This window comes from Puma concolor, chromosome B1, assembly GCF_028749965.1.
Source record: "Puma concolor isolate L17-30 chromosome B1, mPumCon1.1.hap2, whole genome shotgun sequence".
Lineage (NCBI taxonomy): Eukaryota > Metazoa > Chordata > Mammalia > Carnivora > Felidae > Puma > Puma concolor.
The window spans coordinates 2,962,097-2,987,747 of NC_141670.1; the positions used below are offsets into that span (position 1 = coordinate 2,962,097).

The following is a 25,651-nucleotide window of genomic DNA, read 5'->3' on the forward strand; positions in this document are numbered from 1 at the left end:
TTCCAATAGGATTATTTGAGAGGGCTTCCTTAAAAGGTTAACCCCAGGTAGAGGTGTGGTTGCTGAGAACTGGTTATAAGTATCTGGAAAGAACATGGACAGACACAACTTCTTGAGAAAAGCAGTAAGTTTCGATGGAGGGACACAGCCAGCCCCAGGGAAATCGACAGGGGAGGGAACAGGGTACATCAAACCCCCGGCCACACACTACATCCTGTATTTCTCATGTCCTGACAGAGCTCCCCAGTGGATGAATGCAAATAGGAGAGAAGGCCTAGTGCACACATGTTCACCTCTAGGGTCAGCGAGCAGCTTGGGAAAAGGCAGAGAATAATCTAAAAAGGCAAAGAGAAAATGTACAACACAGAATGCAGGGTTAAATGCAAATGTCCTTAGAAATTGGTATAATATCTTCAATTCACAAATAAAGCAATAAAAAAGGAGACAGAAGGTCAGTCACAAATCTTTAGAGATCAACAGAGAAGCCCAAGTTTCCTTAGAGTCCGGGAAAAATTATAAATTATAATTATAATCTAATTTATAATAATCTAAATTATAACAAGCAACATTTTATATATTTTTTTGGCCTTTTTATAGAGTTTTTAAGACAACCTTGCAGAAACCCAATTAATTATAGAACCTCAGAATCATTAGTATATTTTTGCCCTTAATGTGGAATTTCTCAAAGTGTACCAGACGTAGGGACTTAGTAGCTGGGAATGGAGGGGGGAAAGTTCATGCACAAGGGTCCTGTAAAACCATACGATTTACCAATAGTCACACATTCTTATGTATAAAATTGACACCTTCACATGGTTCAAACTAGAGCACCTGGAACACTGAATTTACAAAAAAATAAGCAAGTTTCATTTCTGTAGGAACTTCAATGGATGTGTTCATGTTGTCCACTTCCTAAACATCAACATATAAGGAGAATCAAAATGTCTGTTATTCTCATATAAAACAAAGGGCCTTTAAAATAAAAAAAACCCAAAGTAGGAAGTTGTCTTTTCCTGAAAAGAAGGAATCCTGAAGGAACACAGGAAAATAAGCGGTTTCCAGGCTCTGCAAGAATTTTAAAAAAGGAAGGGTTTTAAAAGGCCAAGAATAAAACCAAACATATTCTTACCGTACGATCCAGTGATCAAGCTCCTTGGTATTTACCTAAATGAATTAAAACCTTATGTTCACACAAAAAGCTGAACAAGAATGTTTACAGCAGCTTTACCCATGATTGCCAAAACCTGTATGTAACCAGGATGCCCTTCAGTAGTGACGGGTTAAGAAACTCTGGTCTATCTGGACAGTGAAGTATTTTTCATCGCTAAAAAGAAATGAGTTATCCATCACTAAGTAGAGGTGCAAAGACACGGGGAAGCCTTAAATGCATATCACCAAGTGTAAGAAACCCATCGGAAAAAGCATCCTGTAGCGTGGGAATCACCGAGTGATTCCAACTCTATGACATTCTGGGCAAAGCAAACCCATGGAGGCAGTAAAGGGATCTGTGGTTGCCAGTGGCTGAGGGTATAGGGGAGGGGTGGGCGGTTGGAACAGAGATGTGTAGGGCCATGAATGACTGTATGACGCCATCACGGTGGATACATGTCATTGCACATTTGTGCACATCCGTAGCATGTACTGTGGACTCTGGGTGATGATGATGTCACCATGGGTTCATCAACTGTGGCCAATGCACCATCTAGTGGGGATGTTGCCAACGGGGGAGGCTGGGCATTTGGGGGACGGTATACGGGAAACCTCTGTATTCCTCTCAATGTTGCTGTGAACCCAAAATTGCTCTAAAAAGTTATCTGTTAAGACAGATTAGGAAAGTATACAACAGGTAAGAGAGAAAAACAAACATAACCTCATAGTGTTGCCAACATTTTTGTTTTGCCAGAGAAGGACAGTAGATTACACATCTACTGTCTACTCACCACCATTTCTGAAGATAAAGAGCAAAATTCTTAAGATGAAGGACATTTTCCCCCAAGCTAGGTTCGCTGGAACAAACTTACCTCTGATGTTTTTACCAAAGACCAGTGAAAAATTTAGCACATGTTTGCAAACTATTGCAAATTACCGCGCTCGAAGCGCAGTAAAACCAGAGATAAAAAATTGTGCAGATGATAATCTCATTTTTATTAGCAACCTTTTAAAGCATTAAATTGAGCTAAGTCCATTTGCTTATGTAAATCCTAAGTATGCTCACCAGTGACCTGCCAAGGGATAAGGCGGGTTGGAAGGTGTTATGTGCAAACCCCACTTGGCTTACGCCAACGGCTGACCACGTGCACCGCCAAATCATATGATCTCTACGTGGTGCAACTTGAAGGGCACTCAAAAGCGGAATTTCCGGGGCACCTGGGTGGCTCAGTCGGGTGAGCGTCCGACTTCGGCTCAGGTCATGATCTCATGGGGCTGACAGCTCAGAGCCTGGAGCCTGTTTCGGATTCTGTGTCTCCCTCTCTCTGCCGCTCACCTGCTCACGCTCTGTCTCTGTCTCTCTCAAAAATAAATAAACATTAAAAAAATTTTGAAAAAAGTGGAACTTCCACAAAATATCTTCACTCCTTCCTTCTTGAGAAACTGCTCATTGAAAATGGGCTGGAGAGTTAAAAAAAAAAAAAAAAAAAAGCCAAGGTGGAACCTGTCTTTCAGGAGGTAAGAGCTCAAATGTGCGAACACTGTGTCCTGTGAGCGATCGCCCAGAGATCGCCGTCTCAAGTGAAGTACTCAAGACCTTGGTCCAAAGAAGGAGAAGAATCAGGGCACTTGTGTTTGGGGTGGCTGACCACGGACACGCAGAGCACAGCAGGTGAGCATCTCCATTGCATGGGGACTTCATAGCACAATCAGGGAGCCTGGAGTTGGTACAGGTTTTGCAGGGGCACCAGAGATAAACTTTACATTCAGGTAGAGATCCACACATGTCTTGGGCCCAAATTTCCCTAGTTAACTCGAGCCTTTAAAGTTGTGTGTGTATCTTTTCACGTAACCGCGGACATGCGATGCCCAACCCTTCCTGCCAACGCGAGCGTTCCCTAAAACGGACTTTTCTCTTGAGACGCATTTTCAAAATTTCCCATTACGCTCCACAGAAATTACCTCCATTAGGGGCGAGGCCTAAGGACACAAACGGCAGCACAAATGACCGCGAGGACGAGGGAGAGGGCGGCCGTCACCTACTTGAGAACTGAATGGAGAAGCCAGACTTGCTGATGAAGAAGTCGCTGTCGAACTGCAGGGTGAGCGAGCTGAAGGTACTGTGGATGTCCTCGGGGAGCATGGAGCCGCTCCACTCCTTCAGCAGGACGTCACTGTCCACGGGGCCGTCCCAGACCTTCAGGATGTCATGGGCCGTCTCGGTGTCGAACACGATGAAGTGCAGGCTGCGGGAGAGAGCACAGCTGGAACACTTACTCGGAAGAGGGCTTCCCGCTCCACGAGAACACCTGAGCACCACCGGGAATGCACGCGAGCTCATCTCGTCTGCCCACACCCCGGAGACACGGTGTCACCTGACAACGAGGCAGAGGGGACCGAGCCTCCCGGACGTGGACCCACTGGTGCACCGAGGATCCCTTCTGCCCCTGACGGACACACACCGCCAAGCTCTATGCAGAGCCGCGTGTTAAGGACGAAACAATGGAACGATTCCTTCTGAGACTGTCAGTTCTTTTCATAATTCAAAGCTTTCTCGGGCTCACAAATCAAAGGCGACTTCGACATCGCTTGGCTTTAAGCTAATCAAAGTCTGATCTTTCCGTGGCTTCCGTGTGGTTCCTGAAACACCCCACTAGGTGGTAGCATCCGTGCCCAGAGAGACACCTGCAAAGGCCCTCTTTGAAGCACGGGGATGCTGTCCTTGGACCCGAACCATCTCATATGTTGGTTTCTATAAGTTTTATTTTCAGAAAAATGCATAATTTGAAATACCAACACAAAGGCAGAAATGTGTGACACCAACTCCCGTCTCGAGAACATGTTCATCTACTTCTATCAGATTTACAGACATCTCCCAGAGCAACGTAAAACATCTCTCCTCTAGAAAGCTCACTCTTCCGGGCAGGACTGTCGTCGGGACAAGCAAACAGCCGCGTGGAAGGGCTTAGCTAACGGACCAACACAACTCACTAGTTCCTGACGGGGTTGGTCTCCAGTTTCTCCTTCACCGCGTGTTGCACAAAATTGTCAGGGAGATAAAAATCCTAAGATGTCGACATAAAATAATTTTAACATGGAGAAAAGTACAGGCTGTAGCAGACCCTGTACCGCCTCCACGGCACTATCGTGCTGGGCTCCTCAGCTGCAGATCGTCTGCAAAAATAAAATCTTACAGACACGGCCACACAACCCTCTCTTCCACGCACTCATCGGTCCTTCTGCTCACTGCACACTGCTAAAATGTGGATGGACTGTTCCCTAGTACATTTCCCCTTTCACATTTCCATCATTTCCACGTTCGCGTGCATACGTCTCCCCAGACAATCTCTAGTCCTGTTTTCTACATTGAACACTTATGGCATAAGACAGGTCATTTTGGGGTGTATGTCCTGCTACCATTTTCAAGTTGCTTTTTACATTCAGTGTTACTTACATGAAAGTCCTTCACACCGAAAAATGTAGAGTTTTGTTCCTACACTGTAAAAGCATGGGTAAATGCTTATTTTTCTAGTCCTCTACTAAACGATAGTTTGTTTTTACATTTTATTTTTGAGGTTTTCTGTGTGTGTGTGTATGTGTGTGTGTGTTTACTTATTTTTGTGGAAGTATAGTCAACACACAGCATCATATTAGTTGTGTTCAACACAGCGATTTGACAAGTTTATGCATTATGCCTTGCTCACCACAAGAGTATAGCCACATTCCCACATCTTATTTTTAAGTTCATTTATTTATTTATTTTGTGAGAGAGAGAGAGAGAGAGAGAGAGAGAGAGGGAGGGAGGGAGAGAAAGAGGAGGGGAGGGGCAGAGAAAGACGGAGAGAGAGAATCCCAAGCAGGCTCTGGACCGACAGCACAGAGCCCGATGCAGGGTTTGAACTCAAGAACCATGAGGTCATGACCTGAGCTGAAATTAAGAGTCAGATGCTCAACCAACTGAGCATTCCTATTAATTATGGCAATGGTGCTCCAGCAAGCACCCCTGTGAACTCACCCAGGATCTTTCTAGGCTCAAACAGAATCTCCAAGCTGTTCTGCCCAGTGACCTGAGCACTGAGCCTCACAGTAGTGGTCGCAGGCCTTCGTTCTGTCACGTGTTTACCAACACCCGATGTTATCAGACTCCGGTAGTCGTACAAATAGAACATCTGGTGCTTGAGGGATGCTATCCCGGGCAAATTGCATCCCCCTGATGACTCACGAGGTAGAACGTGTTTTGTGTCTCTAACGCTTCCCTCCCTCCATACAGTTCAGCGGCTCAACAAGTGTCTACTGATCACCAGCTGTGTCCTGGCATTCTTCCTGGAATCTTGGACGCCTCAGATGAGGAAACTTAGAAGAGCCGCTCTCACGGAGCTGGTGAGGTGATGGGAGGGGCCAGGCCGGAGCCCCCACCCTTGACCCTTCATGCGAGTGAAGAAGACTGCCGGCCAGCGGCTGGTAAATGGAACCGGAGGAGGAAGAGAGCCAAGCAGAGTAAAGAGCACTGGAGCAGGAGGGAAGGGCTAAAGTACTAACAGGGTACCTAGGTGAGCCGCGTCACGGGGCCGGGCTTCAGCAGCGACTCGGAGGAGGCAGAGAGGTCTGTCAAACCCAAGGGAGGGACGCGTGAAGCCAAGCAAACTGCAGGGAGGGTGTGCCCTCAGCCCTGGGGACATCTGGGCACTCCGTGTAACCAGAGTAGAGAGAGGGACTGAGAAGTGAAAGCTCGGGTGAGACAAACAGCGGGCAGGGGTGGCGTGGGGAGAGGGGGTCGGAACATTTAGTGCCTTGCAGCCTGTCCGTTGGGTGACACGCCAATGGGACATTTTCAGTGAAGCAACTATCTCGCCTAAGATTTAAAGCCTTTATTCTGCTTGCTGTGTGGACAGCAGAGTGTGGAGGAAAATGTCGAATCAAGAGTAGTGGAGGCAAATGCATGCTGTCAGGGGAGCTGCAGTGGAAACACTAAGAGGCTGTCAGACTCTGGGGACATTGTGAAGACAGAACCAGGATGGGATGAGGCACACGGGGGAGAGAGGAAGCAAGGTCATCCCAAGTTTCCTGGAAACTACAAAGGCTGGGGGGGGGGGTGCCATCCACAGAGTTGACAAAGAATAAGTGGGCGAGGTTTGTGGGGCGGGGAAGACCGGAGGACGGAGGGGCTTGGGGTGTGTAGGGTTCAAGGTGCCTAATGGGCACTGAGCGTAGACGGTAAGGAGACGGTTGTTCATATGAAGCGGGAGTTCTGAAGAAAAGTCCGCATGGAAATAACAAATGTGTGGGTCTTCTGCAAATAAGTGGTTGTTATACCAAAGGACTAGATGTTATTGTCAAGGGTCACAGGTGAATAAAGAGAACCATGGGCTATGAATTACTTGAAAACATGTTTTCCCTCTTTTGTTACTGCTTATGTATTAGGTAATATATTATATTATATTATATTATATTATATTATATTATATTATATTATACTTTTGTTGAAAAATTTTGTCACAACCTTTCATTTTAAGAAAAATCTGCTGCTGCTTACTATGGTAGGAGGATTTCTGTTTATCCTGTTATGTTGTTGATCATGAAATATATTATTTTTTCTATGCCTATTTACAAGACCATAGAGTTATTTTTTCTTTTTTTTTTTAAATATTTCTAATGTTTATTTATTTTTGAGACAGAGAGACACACAGCATGAGCCAGGGAGGGGCAGAGAGAGAGGGAGACACAGAATCCGAAGCAGGCTCCAGGCTCCGAGCCGTCAGCACAGAGCCCAACACGGGGCTCGAACCCATGGACTGTGAGATCATGACCTGAGCCAAAGTCAGACGCTCAACCAACTGATCCATCCAGGTGCCCCTATTTTTTTTTTAATTTTTAAAATGGAAGGTGTGTTTTCTTAGTGAAGGGGAGCAGAATCTGCCAACCCCAAATATGTCCTGTTGGAATACTGGTTATTTTGAATTAAAGTTACTTAAGAAACAGCGGTGCAAGAGGGACTGTGTGACCCGCCTTGTCCTCCTGAAAGTATGAGATTAATCTCTGCTGTGAAAAGTACCCTCTGAACCAGAAAGACCTCCTTGCCACCAGAGAGACAGGTCGAGGGCGGAGAAGGCTGTGCAAGCAAACCTTGTGACTTCCTCTCTAGTCTACCACTCCAAACCCAAACATCTTTGTCTCGTCAATTCCTCACAAATTTATTGTCTCCTTGTCTAAAAGCTATAAAAGCATGCCTGCTCTGGTCAGTGCTCTGAGTCTTACATTTCCAGTGGGGTTTCTGTACATGTGAATTAAATTTCTGTTTTTTTTTTTTCTTCTTCTTCTTCTGTTAGTTTATCTCACATCAGGTTAATTATCAGACCAGCCCAAGAGGTTACAAAAGAATTAGGGAGGAGTTTTCCTCTCCTATGTGACTTTTTTTTGCCATACATTTCTATTTCTATCCCATTTTGGCCTGGATATGGGGTAAAAATATGTTATTCTGTGTACATGCATTGACAGTTTGTTCCTAGTATGTGACCATGCTTATGTTTCATACTTACTTGAACAAAATTTTCAGGTTCTACTTGAAGGTTGAAGATCTTTTTAAAATAAGTCTAATAAGTCCATGGTCAAATCGATAAGCTTCCTAACTTGTTATCTATTGAACCTATGAATCATAAAGATGTATAAGAAGACATTTCCAATGTCTCCCTATAATTCAGTCGTGTCTATATTAAATTATGTTCTTAAGCTGAACAAAAGTTCCTGACTGTCATATATTCCTGGTGAATATATACCCCTAAACAAAGTATAGTACTATTTTGTGGGTCAGTAATTGCATAACAGGTACCTGTGGTAAGGAATGATAGATAGTTTGATGATAGGATTCCAGGTTGATGGTTATTTTCCTTTAGTTTTTCAAAGATCTCCTTCTTTTAGTCTGTGTTAAGATGCCTTTTATCAAGCTAATAACATATGTGTTTCTTTCTTTGGCTGTTTGTTAGATCTCCCTGCCTTTGGTATACTTCAGTCTTACTAGAACGTGTCTAAGTGTTCAGTGATTTTCACTAAAGCTACTCAGGACACCCTAGGCTTAATAAATGCAAAATTCATAATGTCGATCAGTTCCAGCAGTTAAGATGATGTAAAGAATCACTACTTATTGTAACTATCACTGTAGATTTACTTTTATACAGTGTGCTTGTCATACTTTTTGATAAAAATACAAATTAATGAAGGAAAGATGAAAAGTGAAGAAACTAATTTAAGAAATTACTATGTGTAAGTCTATGGCAATACGCTTTAAACTATGCATGAAATTGTTTTCTAGAAAATGTAGATGATCAAAATTGGCTCTGGGAGCTCAATATAGACAAACATACAGACATACAAACATATAGACAAAATTGAAAACAGGATAAATGGTCTAACAACAAAGGAATTAAAAGTTCAGTAAATAGTGCTATATATAGCCAGAAGTCCATAGAGTACAGCTAAGTGAAAAAAAAAAAAAAAAGTAGAAAACACTATTATTTTTATTTACCTTGCATAAGTAATTTTATTTACAAATTCAAATAATTTTCCTATAGATTCTGGGGGAATTTCATAACTTCAGATGGTAAAATTTAATATTTGTTATTTTTTTTCATTATGGAGACTTTTTTTCTATGATTAAAGTGTATTTACTGAAGTAAAGAACAATTAAGAGTTTAGACCCTGAGACAGGGAACAGAACACTGAAGCAAACTATCACTACTTCTAATTAACATTATTCTAGAGATTGTAGCCCCTGAAATAAGACAAGCAAAAGGCATAAGATTTGGAAAAAATGAAGATAAACTCTTACTAATGTAGACAGCATGATTGTGTGCCTAGAGAAAATTTGAAAACCTACAAACTCTTAGAATAAGAAGTTTACATAGGATAAATATAAAAATATAATTCATTTCCATATAGTAGCCACAAATACAGAACAACATAAGAAGACTATCATTCATAAAAAAAGCATCCTGTAGGTAGGAACAATTCCAACAAAAGATGTGAAAAACCTCCACACAGAAAACTGAAAAGCATTGTCAAAACAAGTAATATAAGATCTAAATAAATATCCCAAACACTATGTTAGGGATCAGAAAATTCAGCACTGTAAATGATATCAGGTTTCCCCGAATTCTATTGATATGATGTGATTCCAGTGAAAATACTAGAAACTTCTTTTGTGGAAAGTAACAAGTATTTCTATAATGAATATGGAAATGCAAAGAGTCAAGAACAGTGAGAGCAATCTATATTACCAAGAGCAAAGCTGGAGGACTATAGCACCAGATATTAAGACTTATTATAAAATAATTAAATAATTAAGATGGGAAAGTATGACACTGGTTAGACAAATAGAGCCAGGGGATGCAATAAAGTTTGGAAACAGACCCACATGTCTATGATGGCCTGGTGTATGATAAAGATCGCATTATATACTTCAATGAAGAAAGACTGACTTCAACAAATGGCCAATTGAATTTCACTGAGAACAGCAAAAACAACAAAATACCTGAATATTCCTCACACTGTACACAAAAATCAATTCCAGATGAAATGGAGATACAAATGTGCAGGTAAAATAAGTCTTCTGCAAGAAAACTCAACATAATATTTATATAACTTTGGGAAGGCAGGACTTCCTAATCTGGACCCCTAAATATTAATAACTCTAAAAAAAACAATTTGATATAACACAATTTAAATAATGGTAAGAAAACCACTAACCATAAAAGAAAAATGAGTCAAAATAAATTTGACTCATTGATATTAAATCCATATTTATCAAAAGACATTCTTATGAGATTAAAAGACTGAAGAATATTAGAGCAATTGTTAAACATATAATTAACAACATATTGCATTTAATATATATATAAACTATATACACATCGAAAAGTAAAAGATAGGCATTCTGGTACACAAAAAAAAAAATGGGCAAAAGACTTCAACTGGCAATTTATAAAAAGAGGATATTCAAAAGGCCAATAAACATAAAAATTTGATGTTTATAAAAATAAACATATATAAAAGCATGTTGTCCTTGATGAATCATCAGGAAAATGCAAATTTAAACTACTACACACTCACTGGCATAGCTAAAATGAAAAAGTCAGGGCGCCTGGGTGGCTCAGTTGGTTAAGTGTCCAACTCTTGATTTTGGCTCAGGTCATGATCTCACAGTTCATGAGATCAAGCCCCACATCTAGCTTTGTGCTGACAGCACAGAGCCTGCTTGGGATTCTCTCTCTCTGTCCCTACCCTGCTCATGTGCTCTCTCACGCTTTCTCTCTCTTTCAAACTAAATAAATAAATTAAAAAAAAAAAAAAAAAGAGGGGCACCTAGGTGGCTCAGTTGGTTAATCGTCTGACTCTTGGTTTTGGCCTTGGTCATGATCTCACGGTTTGTGAGTTGGAGCCCCACTTTGGGCTCTGCACTGACAGCACAGAGCCTTCTTGGGATTCTCTGTCCCTTTTACTATGCCCCTCCCCCCACTCACACTGTCTCTATGTCAAAATGAATGAATGAATGAGAAAGAAAGAAAGAAAGAGAGAGAGAGAGAGAAAGGAAAGAAAGAACAAAAGAAAGAAAGAAAGAAAGAAAGAAAGAAAGAAAGAAAGAAAGAAAAAAAGAAAAGGAAAAAGAGAAAGAAAGAAAACGACAGTCAATGCCAAGTGTATTTGGAAGGTGGAAACCTGGAAATCTTAACTAAGTGGTGATGGGAGTAAAGACAGGGATATGATCACTTAGGGAGATCATTTGGCAGAATCTACCAAGGCTGAGCGCAGGACTCACCACTACTCAGAAATTCTAGTGCTTAGCTATGCATCCAAGAGAAAAACATATGTGTATTCACCAAATAATACATGAAGGCATATTCAATATGGTACTTCACACCAGATAAAAACAATCCACACATCCATCAATACCCAGAACGAATAAATAAATTATGGTATATCCATGCAATGGAATAATCTAGCTCTATCAGTGGGAGGGAAAGGTTGCAGAAATGAAGATGTTAACACCAATCGCACTGTATAATTCCACTTTACATATTGTTCCAATTAGGCAAAGCTCATCTTAAAGCAGGATAGTGATTATCCTTGCGAATGAGTGATTCAAATGGAGCTCAAAGGGCACATGTTGTATCTTGATGATCCTGTATTTCTGGTTTCTTATCTGGCTGCTGATTACATGGGGGGTTATTTCATGAACAAGCCACATACTGACTGACAGTTGGTGCAGGTTCAGGCGTACATGTTACATGTTCGTGAGAAGCTTCCACACACACGCAAACAACCATGCAGCTTGGTGCTGTGAGTTTTGCCAATTTGAAAACTGTCTCATGACTGACAAAAAACACGATAAAACAAAATGTAAACACAAAAACTTAACAGCCATTTAAAATAAAAGAAATACGAAATGTCAATACGCCAGACACTATACAACTACGTAGGGAACATTTAAAAATGAAAGAAAATAGAGTATCATCCTAAAGCTCCCATTCCTTTCAGACACAGGCCCGTGAGGAAACAAAAACCATACACACTACAAGGCCACATCACAAGCTCCAACAGATATGCATAAAGCTTCAGGTCGATACAGAGGGGCATGTGTCCAATTCTGCCTCAAGATGTCTAGGAGGGGTCTTGTAAGACAGAAAAAAAGAAGGGAATTCAAGTACAAGCAAAGGGACAAAATTAGTAAACAAATACAAAAAGATGTTAAAAACGTCAAAAAATAAAAGCAACAAATAAACATAAGAAACAAAATGTTGTAGAGACAGTTTCTCTTCCCACCAGACTGACAAAGATTAAAAGACTTTATTTGGTTTCAGTGAAATTGTGGAGACCCTCCCTTTTCATACACTGGTGGAGGCCATAACTATTCTTTTTAAAAGCAATTTCATAACGGCCCTAAAAACGTAAATGTGCATACACAGCATGGCTGATCACAGTGACAAACCAAAAACAACCCACGTGTCCCGACAGGGTATGGTTTAACTAAACGATGGTACAATCAGGCAACGGACTGTTACGCGGTGACTAGATGGGATGAGGTGGAATTGTGAGAAAGGACCTAAAACGCTGACTATGTTTATTAACGGAGAAGAAAATGCTCAGAATAAAATTATGGCGTGATACTATTTGTGTAAAAGTAATTCAATAAATAGATAAATGAATAAATAAAAGTGTACAGATTTGTGTTTGCATAGTGAAATTCTAGAAATACGTAACAATTTTTCAGTAGTCTTCTTTCACATCGAGGATGACAGCCAACTACTTTTCAGCCTTTTGATTTTTCTGCAACACTTTTCCAGTGTTTCAAAAATAAGTGAAGATAGATACTTTGAATTGCATGCCAGTGAGCTTGAATTTATTCTGCACATAATAAGCAGACCAAAAATCATTTTCTGAAGTGAGAAAGTGAAATGATCATTTTTGCTTTCTAGAAATATTTGTATTAAGACCTATAAAAATGTGGGGGTGCCTGAGTGGCTCAGCTGGTTGAGTGCCTGATTCCCGACTTTGGCTCGGGTCATAATCTCATGGTTGTGAAATGGAGCTGAACCCCACGTGGGGCTCTGGGCTGGGAGTGGAGCCTACTTAAGATTCACTCTCTCCCCCTCTCTCTGCTCCTCCCCAGCTCACAGGCCTTCTCTCAGGAAACAAAACAACACAAAACAAAAAGGCATGTAAAAATGTTTCCACAATTTGACCCAACAAAGATTTTCCTAGAAATGTATTCTAAGGTATTAATTATAAATATAAGCAAAAGTTTACTTGCAATACTATTTTCCATATGATTATGTATAATATCAAAAATTAGAAATAACATAATTACTAACAAGAGACAATATTTAACCACAGCCACTCACACTGCAGAATAGACACAGGTACACGTAACATGCATGTAAGACACGTCAACATCCTCATAATCGTGTCTGCTAGAGGTATAATGTGTGTCTTTTTTTTTTTTTTTAACATTTTTCAAAATGTCTATATATGCCTTCATTTTTGGTCATATTAAACCAATGTTTTTAATAAAGAAAATAAAACACCTTCCCTAGCATGGGAACAATGGACTAGAGAAAGCCCTCCCAGGATGGTCAGTTAACAGGTCTCAGGAATGAAAAGGGTCTGAACAGGAGAGTGGTGGCCACGGTGGGTGCGTGAGTACTACCTGGGAGCTTCAGTCACGGCATTAGTGAGATGTGAGGATCGTGTGAGTGTGGGCAGGAGGGAAGCTTACGGTACAAAGAGTTTTGCCTTCCGTCCGTGGATACACGCTTATGACATTCACGCAGACAGACGCTCAGATGGATGGTAGCTGTAGGATCGAAATGCTGAATTCAAAGAAGAAAATGGGTTATTTTTAGATGGGATAATAAGAATGAAATTTTTGTTGAGGAGTTGACATTTCAACTGGGTCCTAACAGATGGGAAGAATCTGGAGACGAGGCAAGAAGGAATAATTGGGGAGAACGGAGGTCAAGAGACAGAGCTGGTGTAGCACAGCTGGGATTAGGGACTAACACATCTACTCGTAGTCGGAGACAAATTTGTGAAGGCACAGTAAGCAAAATCAAAGGCGGTATTACAGCTCTTGTTAAGGAGCTTATGCTTGCTGATGAGCGATGGGAGTGTTGCAATGACTGGGGAGGAGAGAGCACGGATTTGAAAGGTCAGCTGGGAGAAGATTAAAATAAGGAAGGTAATGAGCATGTTAAGTAAGGAACTGGAAGAGTAAGATAAGAAGAAAGGAAGATGAACAAACGGAGAGCTGACAAGGCTTTGGTGCATCTGCACTGAGTTTTTTCTAAGTGCTTATAATGAGGAAATTTAATGTAATTACCAAAGGAATGCTGTGAGACGTAGACCAACATCTTGGACTTCCTTTTTGGGGAAATGCTGGAGACTGAGGAAGGAGAAATAAGGAAGAGCGGAAGATAATCCTGATAATTAAAATCCCCAACCACTCGGAGGAAGGTGGATGTTAACAGAACTAGGGGATGCAGAAGTAGAAACAGGACCAGGGGGAATGATAACAGCAAGGACAGAAGTTGATGTATTTGGAGTACATCTGCGGGGGTCTCGTGTCTACGAAACAGGGTAATGCCCATGTTTCCACTGCCAACTACTTCTCCTATATCTCCATCTAGCTTCGATTCCAATTTCACTTCCCATGTTACCACTTTTCATTTTTTTCTGTACTTTTGTCTTTGTTGGCCAATGCCCTTTTTCATGATGTCCATGCAGAACGTCAAGTGGGTTTATCGAGGAAACGAGGCAGCAACGCAACATGCCCTGTGCATGAACTTGGTAGCAGATGCACATGCTCAACTACTCGAGGACTTGGAAAGAAGACATGGTCACTCAGCGACGGCGGTGTGCCTCCATTATTTGTGTAGCGACATGGGGACTGAACAGTGAAAATGGAAGTCTGTTCTTTATGCAACTGTTCAGCCCGTCCACAAGTTTCTGCGGAGATTCCAGCCGCATGGTTGGAGGAGGGCTGTTAAATAAAGAAGTAATAACCGAAACTGCGCTTGTGAGGATCCCGCAAAGTGAGGAGTGCCACAGCTGTCCCGCCTCTCTCTTACTGGCTCCTCAGTGGCTGGGGAGGTACGCTAAACCCCGTGGCTGTCCCAGTGGCTCCAGGCTAAGGACTGGAAGCCAGCCAAGACACGGCAGACTTGTCAGTACTAATGGTCTCTTTCCTCATTTTGATGGCTGAAGTTCTTGTGGCTGGCGAATTCCTCACACTGTCTACAACAGATAAGTATAATCTGTGGTCTAAATAGGAAAGGAGAAACCTCAGATGTGTTGATTCCTGGCCCCATGCTCAGCTGTTATGTCCTCAAAAGGCTTCCAACTCAGGTTCCCAGCACATTGGCTAAGGCTCAATATTGAGACCGGACAGACTTGTCTCATGAGTGGAGGTCACTGGCCCACCACATTCCTCTTGACTCTATCGCTTATGGGGATTTTGAAGTCTGGTCAAAAATAAATTAAAATATCCCTACAATTCCAAGCCAGACCTCACTGTACTCTATCACACGGGATAGCCAAGAAACAAGTCCAGGGCACATCAGGTTGAGGTGAGGTCCAGCAACCCATATTTCACTTTCTGTAAAATCTGGATAGGGACAGTTTTGACAATCGTGGTAAATTTTTGATATGCCTCTGATGTTTCTAATCCTGCCCGAGCTTCTCCCAAAGAATTCCCCTTAACCATACCTCCCAATGTAATTTCCTGCGAACGACTAGGCACAGAAATACCTTCAAAGTGAGTTTTCCAGACAATTACACTTGCAGAAAGGCAATTAATACCAACGAACAATATACACGTCTTTATGTAAAATGTGGCCTTCGATGCTGCTTGCTGAAGATGTTTATAGTGCTGTTATCTTTATTATATAAATTACAGCTGTGTTCAGCAATATACACAGAGTCTCTTGGAGAAATGTTTACATGTAACACTAAATGTGGCTACATGTACTACAATGTCTTGTGATTAGACTTTTAATTAAATTCAGCTCAGGTAACTGCTTTATAGAATATATGTTAAAATTACAAAACTCTTCCAGACCCAGGTGCCCTATAACAATAACCATTCAGGGGTCATCTATTGCCTTGAGCAAAAAGCTATGCAATAGGCAATCAGAAATTGCTTGGGGCTTCAGTGAAATCAAAATGGGTCCAACAATAATTGGCCCTGAAGTGTGTTGAAACCATTTTTTAAATAATTTCTGGGATCCTGTTGTTTATTCATTCTTTGAGAGTAAAAACATTTACATTAAATAAATCAGAGTCTGAATGTATAATAATGAATTCCATTTATATGAAGAATTTTTTAAATACTTAAATTAATCCCCGAACTCATGTTTATATGACTGATGTATTCTTCATTATCAAATAAACAGTTCAGTTAATACTGGCTAAGTTACCAGTGGAATAACTAAGGCTTAGACACTAGCCAACAAATATCAAAGCTAAAACTGGACCCTATCTTTCTGAGTATTAGTACCATTTAAAGCCTAAAATTGTACATCATGTACTTTTAATTATGTTTGTTTTCCAAAGTGCCACACCAAAATCAATATATATTTTCTTAACGAAGAGGAATCACCAGAAACATCTTGAGACGAAGCTGAACATTGATTGAGCAAATTAATTATAAATACTGATGCTTCCCTCTTGATTTCCTTATTAGGAAGGACTTTATGGCTTAAATCAAAAAGATCTGTTTACAAATTTGCTAAAGTAAACTCTCATATTTGAAAGACATGGAAGAGAAGGACAACATCCCCAGAACAACAAATTAGTGTATTCAATGTCTTTTTTTCTAGAATCCTAATGGTTAAACATCAGAGCCCAGTCCATGACATAAAAGTTCTATAGTTGTTATTACTTCAACTCATTCTTTATTACTTTCTTCTCTCTTTTCTTATTAAAATGTTAATGAAGTATTAGATTCACCTGCCAAGAATGAATTCATCCCCTGGTTTGCATTTAGGAGAACAATGCTTATTTTAATTCTTAGGAAACAAATCACAAAGGAACTCATAAGAGATACAGAAATTTGAAATCTCCCTAAAAGAAAATATATCCTGTTTACGTCAAGTTATTTTGGGAATCATAAAATATCCTTAGAATTTTTCAAAATAAAAACTAGTATAGTGGCTTTTATAATACTCAGGTCAAGCATTCAGGAGTTAAAGGTTAAGAAATAATATTTACTTTTATTTAGTTCAGTGGAAAAGTGCATTGATTTCCATAAAGATTACAGATTCTTACATTGTTACTCTAATATATCTTATTTTTGTCGCAGTAGATCAATAATTATCTAATTAACCATTTATCTTAATTAAGGTCACAAGTTAATTTTTACATCATTTATTATAAACTGACATCTTGCATTATATATGTGATTGACATGCCTTCTCTTGCTCCTCTTAAGTAATGAGAATTATTTTTTGTTAGGCTTTGAAAGTGGTAATAGTTTGTGCCATGTTAGTTTAAGATGGCAAGATACTCGGGGCGCCTGGGTGGCTCAGTCGGTTAAGCGTCCGACTCTTGGTTTTGGCTCAGGTCATGATCCCACGGTTCCTGAGATCGAGCCCCACATCTGGCTCTGCACTGACAGCAGCTAGCCTGCTTGGGATTCTCTCTCATGTCCTTTCTCCGTCCTTCCTTCTCTTTCTGCCCCTCTACCACTCTCACTCTCTCTCTCTCTCTCTCTCTCAAAATAAATAAATAAACTTCAAAAATTATTTTTTAAAAAGACGGCAAGATGTTCGTGTCACAGTGTGAAAGAGAGCTGTGGGTTTCAGAGGATGGATGTCCGATGAAGGGAACGGAGCATCACAGGATACAATATGCATCTCCCCTCGGCTTTCATTCCCATTTACTGTCACTAAGTTATAAAATTGCAGCATGATGGGTCTATGTCTGTTTTACACACATTACTAAGTCTGCTAGGGTGCCTTTTATGAATAAGGACAAAAAAAAATCAGTGCTTTATGAATGCTTCTGTCCATTCACTAGCCCCATAAAGAACTTTCTGTGTTTGATCTCCCACTTGATTCAACTTCATATATTTGAAGAAGGAGCTGAATTGGCCACTCAGTCTCTCGTGGTCTTCCTGGTGCACAAGGCAGTGAATGGACTGGACGTCTGTGGATTAGGACTGTTAGGGGTGGGGCAGAATTGTTCATCTTTTTTTTTTTTTAATTTTTGTTAACTTTATTTATTTTGAGAGAGACAGAGACAGTGAGAGTCGGGGAGGGGCAGAGAAAGGAGACAGAGAATTCCAAGCAGGGTCTGCACTGTCAGCACAGAGGAGCCCGAAACGGGGCTTGAACCCACAAAACCGTGAAATCGTGACTTGAGTTGAAACCAAGAGTCAGATGTTTAACTCATGGAGCCACCCAGGCGCCCCAGGGTGGGGCAGAATTTTTAGACAGTAAATTGTGTACAGAGATTTCAGAAGAACTACGATGAAAGGGAAAAAAATAAATGAACACACAGTAAAAGGATTCTACAAAGCACTGCAAAGGACTGTGTTCTCTTCTTGTTCATGAGAACTATGATCAAGAAACAACTTATTTTGAAATTACTTTTTGATTTACGTGCTGTGGTTTTTGACATGGCCTGACCAGAACATGGAAAACTTGCTTTGCAAAGATTACTTTTCGTTGGTTTACTTATCCGTATAAAAAGATTACCATAATAACCAAGACCCATCAATTAAAACAGAGTATTTTCTTTTAAAATGTTTGCACAATTTTCTGTGATTTTTTTTTAAGTAGGCTCCATGTGTATGTAGTGCAGAGCCGAACATGGGACTCCACTCACAACGCTGAGATCAAAACCTGAGCCAAGATCAAAAGTTGAGCTTAACCGTCTGAGACACCCAGGTCCCCCAATTTTCAGTGATTTGTAAATATTTTCATTTATATGTGTAACTTTAGATTGAAATGCTTTCCTGGTTTACCTCAAACTTAACTTTGGTATATGGCAAATGACCACATATTCTCCCCAACCCTGTATGCAAGCCCCTTTTCAATATGACTTTGCTTTTCTTTCCATTAAGGGCTGGAGTGTATTTCTTGCTCCATGAGCTTTGCTTTGACAAATGGCATGTTAGCAAATGTAACGCAAGGCGAAGTTTGAAAAGTGTGCCCTCTCTTGCTGCCGGGGAAGTTCCATCATGATTAGTTTACTGAAGAAACAGCAGTCTGGTATCGAGAGGCCCCAGCCTTCCGACACGTCCAGCTGAGATGTGCACACCTGAGTGACACTATCCTGGACCACCCTGCCAAACGTGCCCAGCCCAGGACTGCCCAGGCAACCCACAAGGTCAAGGGCAGATAAATCACTGTCTTATGCAACTGAACTTTGGTGGCCAGTTTGTTATGCAGCAAAAGCTGATACCTTTACTTCCTTTTTCTCTTTTTTATAGATGGCTTAACACAAGTTCTTAAAGGAACACCAAAGTAAGCGTGTGAGCCAACCAAAACTGTATGCGCACCATTACGTGTTTTTCTTTGACTCACAAACTTAAATCTAGTCATGGATAATAACAGATGTACTATTATCTCCACTACAAATATAGAAGACACGACCGTATTCTAAAACTGCATCGCGGAAACCAAAGTACAACAGGTACCTGATGGTCTTTCCTGGGTCGGCCTCGATGGTCCAGGTACAATGCAGGTTGTTGTCATAGGGAGCAGGGTAGCCGGGAGACAGGATGCGCCCTGACGTGGCAGCATGGATATGACCACCACACTCCGCTGCGAGAGACAGGGAAACAGGAGCGGATTCACTCCAGGCCCACGGATTTCCATACAGCTCTTTTAATAACAAACCCCCAAACCATCACGTCCACCTTATACACACAACCAAACAAAATCCCATTCGTCCGTCTCCATCATTTGTTTCCTTTACTTATTCCCAAGCATCACCCTGATGGAAAGACATAATCTGCTACGTAATTAAAGTCGAGAGTATAAAACAATGAAACACTTGAGTTATAATTCCAATAGCAATTCTGTGCAGACAGCCTCAGTAAAACAGTACCAGGAAATCGTCCTTTCCTACAGAAAACAAGAAACAACAAAAAGACATGCATATCTTGGAAATACATAAAAACCTATACTGCAGAGAGAGCAGAAGAACCCTGCCCTCTTCCGAAGCACCGTGGGGCTCCTGCTCTCAGGTATGCTTTTGTGTAGTGAGGAGGCCAACTTCCCAACTCACCTACACAGGAAGGCAGGGGCTTGTCCCACACTCTCCGGTCGCCACTCAGGCAGGTCAGACTGTTGCTGCCATGCATGGCATAGCCTGGGTTACAGCTGTACAGAACTACAGTGTCAGTAAAGTGGCCTTCATCTCGGATCCTATAGCCATAGTTAGGGATTCCTGGATCCTCACATTTTACTAGGTCAAAACCTGTGAGAAAGGAGGGGAAAGATTGAGTAGAAGTAACGGCAGACTGTAGGTTAGCATCAAATAAAGACGAGATGGTGTAGGTTATCAAATGCCTCCCGGAGCTTGGAAAGAAAAAGAAGACTGTCAATTTAAAAAGGGAAAAACACAGGTGGGTCTCGATTGGACTTATTTGGTAACCATGTGTCATCCCGTGATGCTTGATTATTTTATTTGTCCTTATCTATTTACATAATTATACAGAGTCTCTTCTCCTAAGAGTTCCAAATTCTCGTCTGCTAATCTAGGTTGCCTGCCAGCATGCTGAATTCTCCAGTAAGCCTTAGAGCCTTGTCTCATGGAGCTGTAAGCTTTTCCTACTTCCACATTCCTTCTGTCAAGCTCAAACTCTCCAGAAGGAGGGACCAGCCATGCCTGTGTGGCACAGAGCCTGAAAGGCACTCTTCAGGGTCCTTACTGCCAGCACTGACTGTAACCTACAGTCATGACCCGCCCACCTTCACACCATCTTTCTCTTTAACTGCAAGATCTTAAGCGTCATGGGAAACTGAAAAGTTGTTCCTACTCACAGAAGGCAGGCTTGTGAATTTCCACCTGCCACACTGCTGTGGCATACAGTTAGGGGGGCTTCTGGGCAGCTAACTCCATGTGCAACGGAAATCCCAGAAATGAATCACTATAATGACTTCGCCAAACTTAGCTCTTAAACTCAAAGAAATAGATGACAGAAATGAAGATTTAGCTTCTGCAGTACTGAGAGCTGTATATTGCTTTTATGTGAGGCAATATATTACGGCCATCTGTGGAGACAGTCTTCCACTAACATTTCTCCCCTTGTATCCCGATGCAAATGTTGACCGTTTTAAAAAGGAGAGCTGGGAACTTGATGTACCACATGGTCTGTTAACATTAACTTCCACCTAACTTTGACTTCTTCCTTTCAGAAAAAAAGAAAGAAAATAAAAAAAGAAAAGAAAAGGGGGGGGAGGGAAAGAGAGAGAGAGAGAGGGAGGGAGGGAGGGAGGGAAGGAAGGAAGGAAGGAAGGAAGGATGGATTTGTGATTTTTGATAGGTCGGCCTGCCAGACTTGCATTTGCGATGGTTTCCATGGAGGACAATATATCCATAAATTCGCAACATAATGCCACCCTGATGATCTCTATATAATCAGGATTTGAGTTCTGCAGTTTTGTACAGGGGAGAGAAAATGACATGCGGTCATTTACACTCAAGTTGCTAACTCTCTTCCTAAAAGTGTCCACCATAAAGTATTAGTCGTTACTAACTATGCCTTTACAATAACTCTGATCTATTTAAGAAATGCAAATACTGAAAAACCTTGGATTGTGACTAACTCATTCTGCTAGTCTTCTGCAAGATGAGCAAACATTTCTAACAAATTTTAACGTGATACATGAGCGATGTCTTCCGATACGAGTAGTACGTGCCGTTGAATGTCATGTGATCACAACTGAGCCGATGGTTCTTGAGATTCGCTTTGATCTACAAGTGCCTTGGATGACAAGTGTGTTTCTGGAATGAATTATGCTGGCAAACCAAGGTTTTGTTGTAATTTTAACTCCAGTTGCCCAGAAGTAAAGAACATAAGAGAACATCAATTCCAGTGCAAAACAAAGGGGTATTTTAATTGCCACAAAGGGGAGGCAGGCGTTTAGGGGAAGGGTCTCAGGGCTCACGCAGATATTTGACTACTCTAATCTGACCACAGACAGCCAACACACCGGGGAGAAAGCAAGCCAGTATCCTGCTGAAGTTGCGTCGGACAGACAACCATGGGACAGAAGCGTCGCAAAAGGCTCTACACATTAATTAGCCTGTGCTTCTCCTTCTACAAAAGGGAAAACGGACCCGGAGTCTTCGTTGTTGTTGTTGCTTTATGTGGTTCTTGGGTTGGAAGCGCGGGGATCTGAGCAGTGCTTTAAAGCAAGGCCGCAGGGTGTGAGGAACTGAGGACAGAACCAACAAGGAGGTGCGGCCACGCCTAAGGAGGGCCCCGCTCCTGGTAACAGGTAACGTCTCAGATGTTCCACTACTTTGAAGTCAAATTAGGTATTTAAGTATCAAATGCCAGCGGAAGATAAAATTGAAAATATTCAGTAGACAAACAAAAGCCAGGTATCAACAAGAGCCAGGGGTCTGTCACTAGCATCCACACCCTTGTGCCAGGACGCCGGGTAAGCCAAGGAATCCATACGAGGAGTTGACAGCCTTCATGCTCAAGGACATGCAGGGCTTATCAACGAAGAGCACTGGGAGACAGTTACGACCTCCTGTCCCGTGGAAATTCACACCTGGCAGCACACGAGCCTCCGACCTTTCAAGGAGCACCAGAAATCGGGATTCCTTTTTAGTTTATAATGATTGTTGAGTGACTAAATATTCTGAAAGTGGAGATGTTTAAAATCCAGAATCAGATTGTTAAAGCCAGATGTCAGCAACACAAAGGACCAGATGGTTTATTGGCTTTTGGTGAAGGCTTTAATGGCACTCGGAATGGGAGAAAAAGTTGGCAAATCCATCGAATGTTTCTTAGATTTTTTTTTTTAAGTTTATTTATTTTGAGAGAGACAGAGACAGCACAAGCGGGGGAGGGACAGAGAGGGAAGGAGAGACAGAGAATCCCAAGCAGGTTCCATGCTGTCAGTGCAGAGTTCAACGTGGGGCTCGAACTCAGGAAACTGTGAGATCATGACCTGAGCCAGAATCAAGAGTCAGACGCATAACTGACTGAGCCCCCCAGACCCCCCCACCTAATGCTTCTAAACTAAGCTTTGAAACACAAGCACCTGCTGTGGAGTACTAAGGCCTGGACGAAGAAACGGTCAAGCCTGCCCAGGACCTCCCATGATGAGGACCAGTTGCTTCTGGGTGACAGAGAACTGTTTTGTTATAAAAGATTCCCTTGGCAGAGGTGCGTGCCCGTGCTGATAAAGTAATGACATTGAACTTCCTGTGTGACTTGTGCGCTTTCTCACGAGCTTCTAGTCTGCAGCTTTACAGACAAACCTCTACAAGTAACCACTTGCGTTAAAACCTTTCTGGAAGAACGTAAAAAAGAACATTGGAGGGCAAATAATAAAACAAATAAAGATGTACTAATAAAAAAGTCTGCCAAGCCTTCTTTGGGTTGATTTTTTTTTTTTTTTTTGAGAAAGGTTTGACAGCTTTTTCTATCATTTAATCTTGAATTAAAAAGAAAAAAAACAACACAACACATCCTGTCACACAGTTGAGCCAAGTTGTCTCTGAAAGGGTAGTTGCTATCTCCAGTACCTGTGGTACTTGCTTTCTTACGGTGCCTTCTAGTATTTTTTCAAAAGTTTGCTTATGTCTTCAATGGCATCATGAAATTCCTTATGTATAAAAAGTCCTACACTCGATTACTAAGCACCCAAAGCCTCTAGGCCCATCCAACGTCATGATAGGAAATACATTCCTCTTCCCTGTCAGACAGTTGAAAAGTATTTGGACATTCCAGAATTCAGTTTTCCAATTTTCAGTCCACCAAAGAGAGCTTTGTTCACACAAAATGCCCCACATGATTTAATAGTTCATTTCCAGTTACAGGTGGAACCATAGACTTTATTCCTGGAGGAAGCATTGAAAGTAGTATTGATCGATGTCTTGAAACGGCTGGAGAAACCCTCAGAAACCCCACATTTCCCTCGCTGTTGGGACTGTTGGACTCAGTCCGTCCACAAGCACCGGAAACACATCCCCGCTCGCTCTCTGTCCACAAACTGCTGAATTCATTTCGACTGAGTTTGGCTTGCTTTGTGGTTAAGGAGTTGTAACATCATTGTGACTCTGAAAACATTTCAACACCGCTTTTAAACACCGGTGAACTCATAAGTTGCACTGATGTCTAACAGCAACATTCTGAAGTAGCAAAAAACTCCCTGATGAATTCCATGACTATTTCAGGAAAAAAAATTTCCTGTCGTTAATCAAAAATACCTCAAAAAGTATTTTTAAGATTTATCTTTAGATCTCAAAGATACTCCTCCAAAGAACAGACATTTCCATTTTAATCTGAATCTGAAACACTTTATAATGACCAATCTTAATACTGCTAAAGGGTGATGACTTTAAAAATATAGAGAAGATGTCCCTTCCTGTCTTGGAGCCACCAGCCTGCACGAAATCAGTGTAGCAAATACTGGTTCTGTATATTCTTTTAGGCCACAGAACCTTTAAAAAAGATTAAAGCCAGTTATTTATTTCAAAACATTATCTATTAAGAGTTGTGACTGGTATTGAATTTATTTAGTAATTCCATTTGTGTCTGTTTCCTGTGATTTCTTCTGAGGTCATATAAGTAGCAAAGATGCTTTGGACTAAATGTTCCAGGGAAAACAGGCTGTAAACATCAGGCAGATGGAAATGACCTCTCCACATCTTTTACAGTATTTACCCTGTCTTAATATTTTTTAAGAATTAAATGGTATATATCTTGAGCACCTAACAAAATAATAGCATTATAAGAGACTTCCACTTAACTCTCAAGTATCTGGTCTAGTTCTTATCTTCCCCATAAAGCACTTGTGTGAGACAAGAATTTGCCCTGGATATGATCCATTCTGTGCCTGCAGGCTCAACAAGGCCTGCAGTCATGAATTTCCCCAGCCTTTGTCTAAACAGCTTTTGAGAAGGTGCTTTCTCGTGTAGGCGAGCTTTGAGAACCACAACTGAGAAAGAAGCATATTCCTCATTCACAAATCTGATACCTTCTCCTACAAACAACTGAAAAAGCTTCACATATTCACAGAATCCTGTCATCATTTAACTTTACCTGACACTTATTTCAATTTGAATAATGTACCTTTTGGTAAAAATCTCCTTAGTAATCTAAGAAAAGGTTGCCATGTGCAAAAACCGAAAATACCAAAAACCAAAACAAACAAAACACACAAACACACAGAAAGGGACATGGCTTTCACATTTGCTTTCAGTAAAAAGAAGTACAGTAAAACGTTAGTTTGTGAGCATATTTTGTTCTGGAAACATGCTTGTCATCCAAAGCACTTGTATATCAAAGTGAATCTCCAGAATCATTGGCTCAGTTGTGCTCATGTGATGCTCAGAGGTAGGTACTAGTCATATTGCAAGGTATCGCTCGTGTATCGAGTTAAAAGGATTTGCAGTCATCTGGAAAGAAACGTTGCTTGAGACCAGAGTGCTGTTTCAGGTTATTTTGGTGGTTCACTTGAAAAGTAAAGTTCACTGATGAAGAATTTCCTGAAATGTTTGGATTCCTGCTCTTAAACCCAAGTCTCATTATTTAAGAATGAAACTCTAGATGAAGTATGTGTACTTGCATTGGAGTTTTAAGTTATTATTTACAAAATTACACATCAGTGCTGGTTTTTACCTACAACTGTTCTTGGTTTCAAACTGATTTTTTTCTATCAGCTAGTTTTTTTATCGTTTATTTTCCCCCAATATTATTTTATGACTGATGTTATTTCATCATTATGGGAGATGATACTAAGAATTTCCCCCAAATAGCAGT

The 25,651-nt window shown here is 41.1% G+C and overlaps 1 protein-coding gene across 5 annotated transcripts in view; it reads right to left on the bottom strand.

The window, feature by feature from the left end:
• Positions 1 to 25,651, bottom strand: part of CSMD1 (CUB and Sushi multiple domains 1) — a 2,044,057-nt gene that overhangs the window by 302,387 nt on the left and 1,716,019 nt on the right. For all 5 annotated transcript variants that reach the window (XM_086703086.1, XM_086703088.1, XM_086703085.1 and 2 more), the window contains 3 exons: positions 19,930 to 20,121; positions 19,337 to 19,463; positions 3,193 to 3,395 (listed from right to left, as the gene is read on the bottom strand). In XM_086703086.1, the coding sequence (XP_086559212.1) occupies positions 3,193 to 3,395; positions 19,337 to 19,463; positions 19,930 to 20,121 (522 nt within the window). The remainder of the gene's footprint in view (positions 1 to 3,192; positions 3,396 to 19,336; positions 19,464 to 19,929; positions 20,122 to 25,651) is intronic.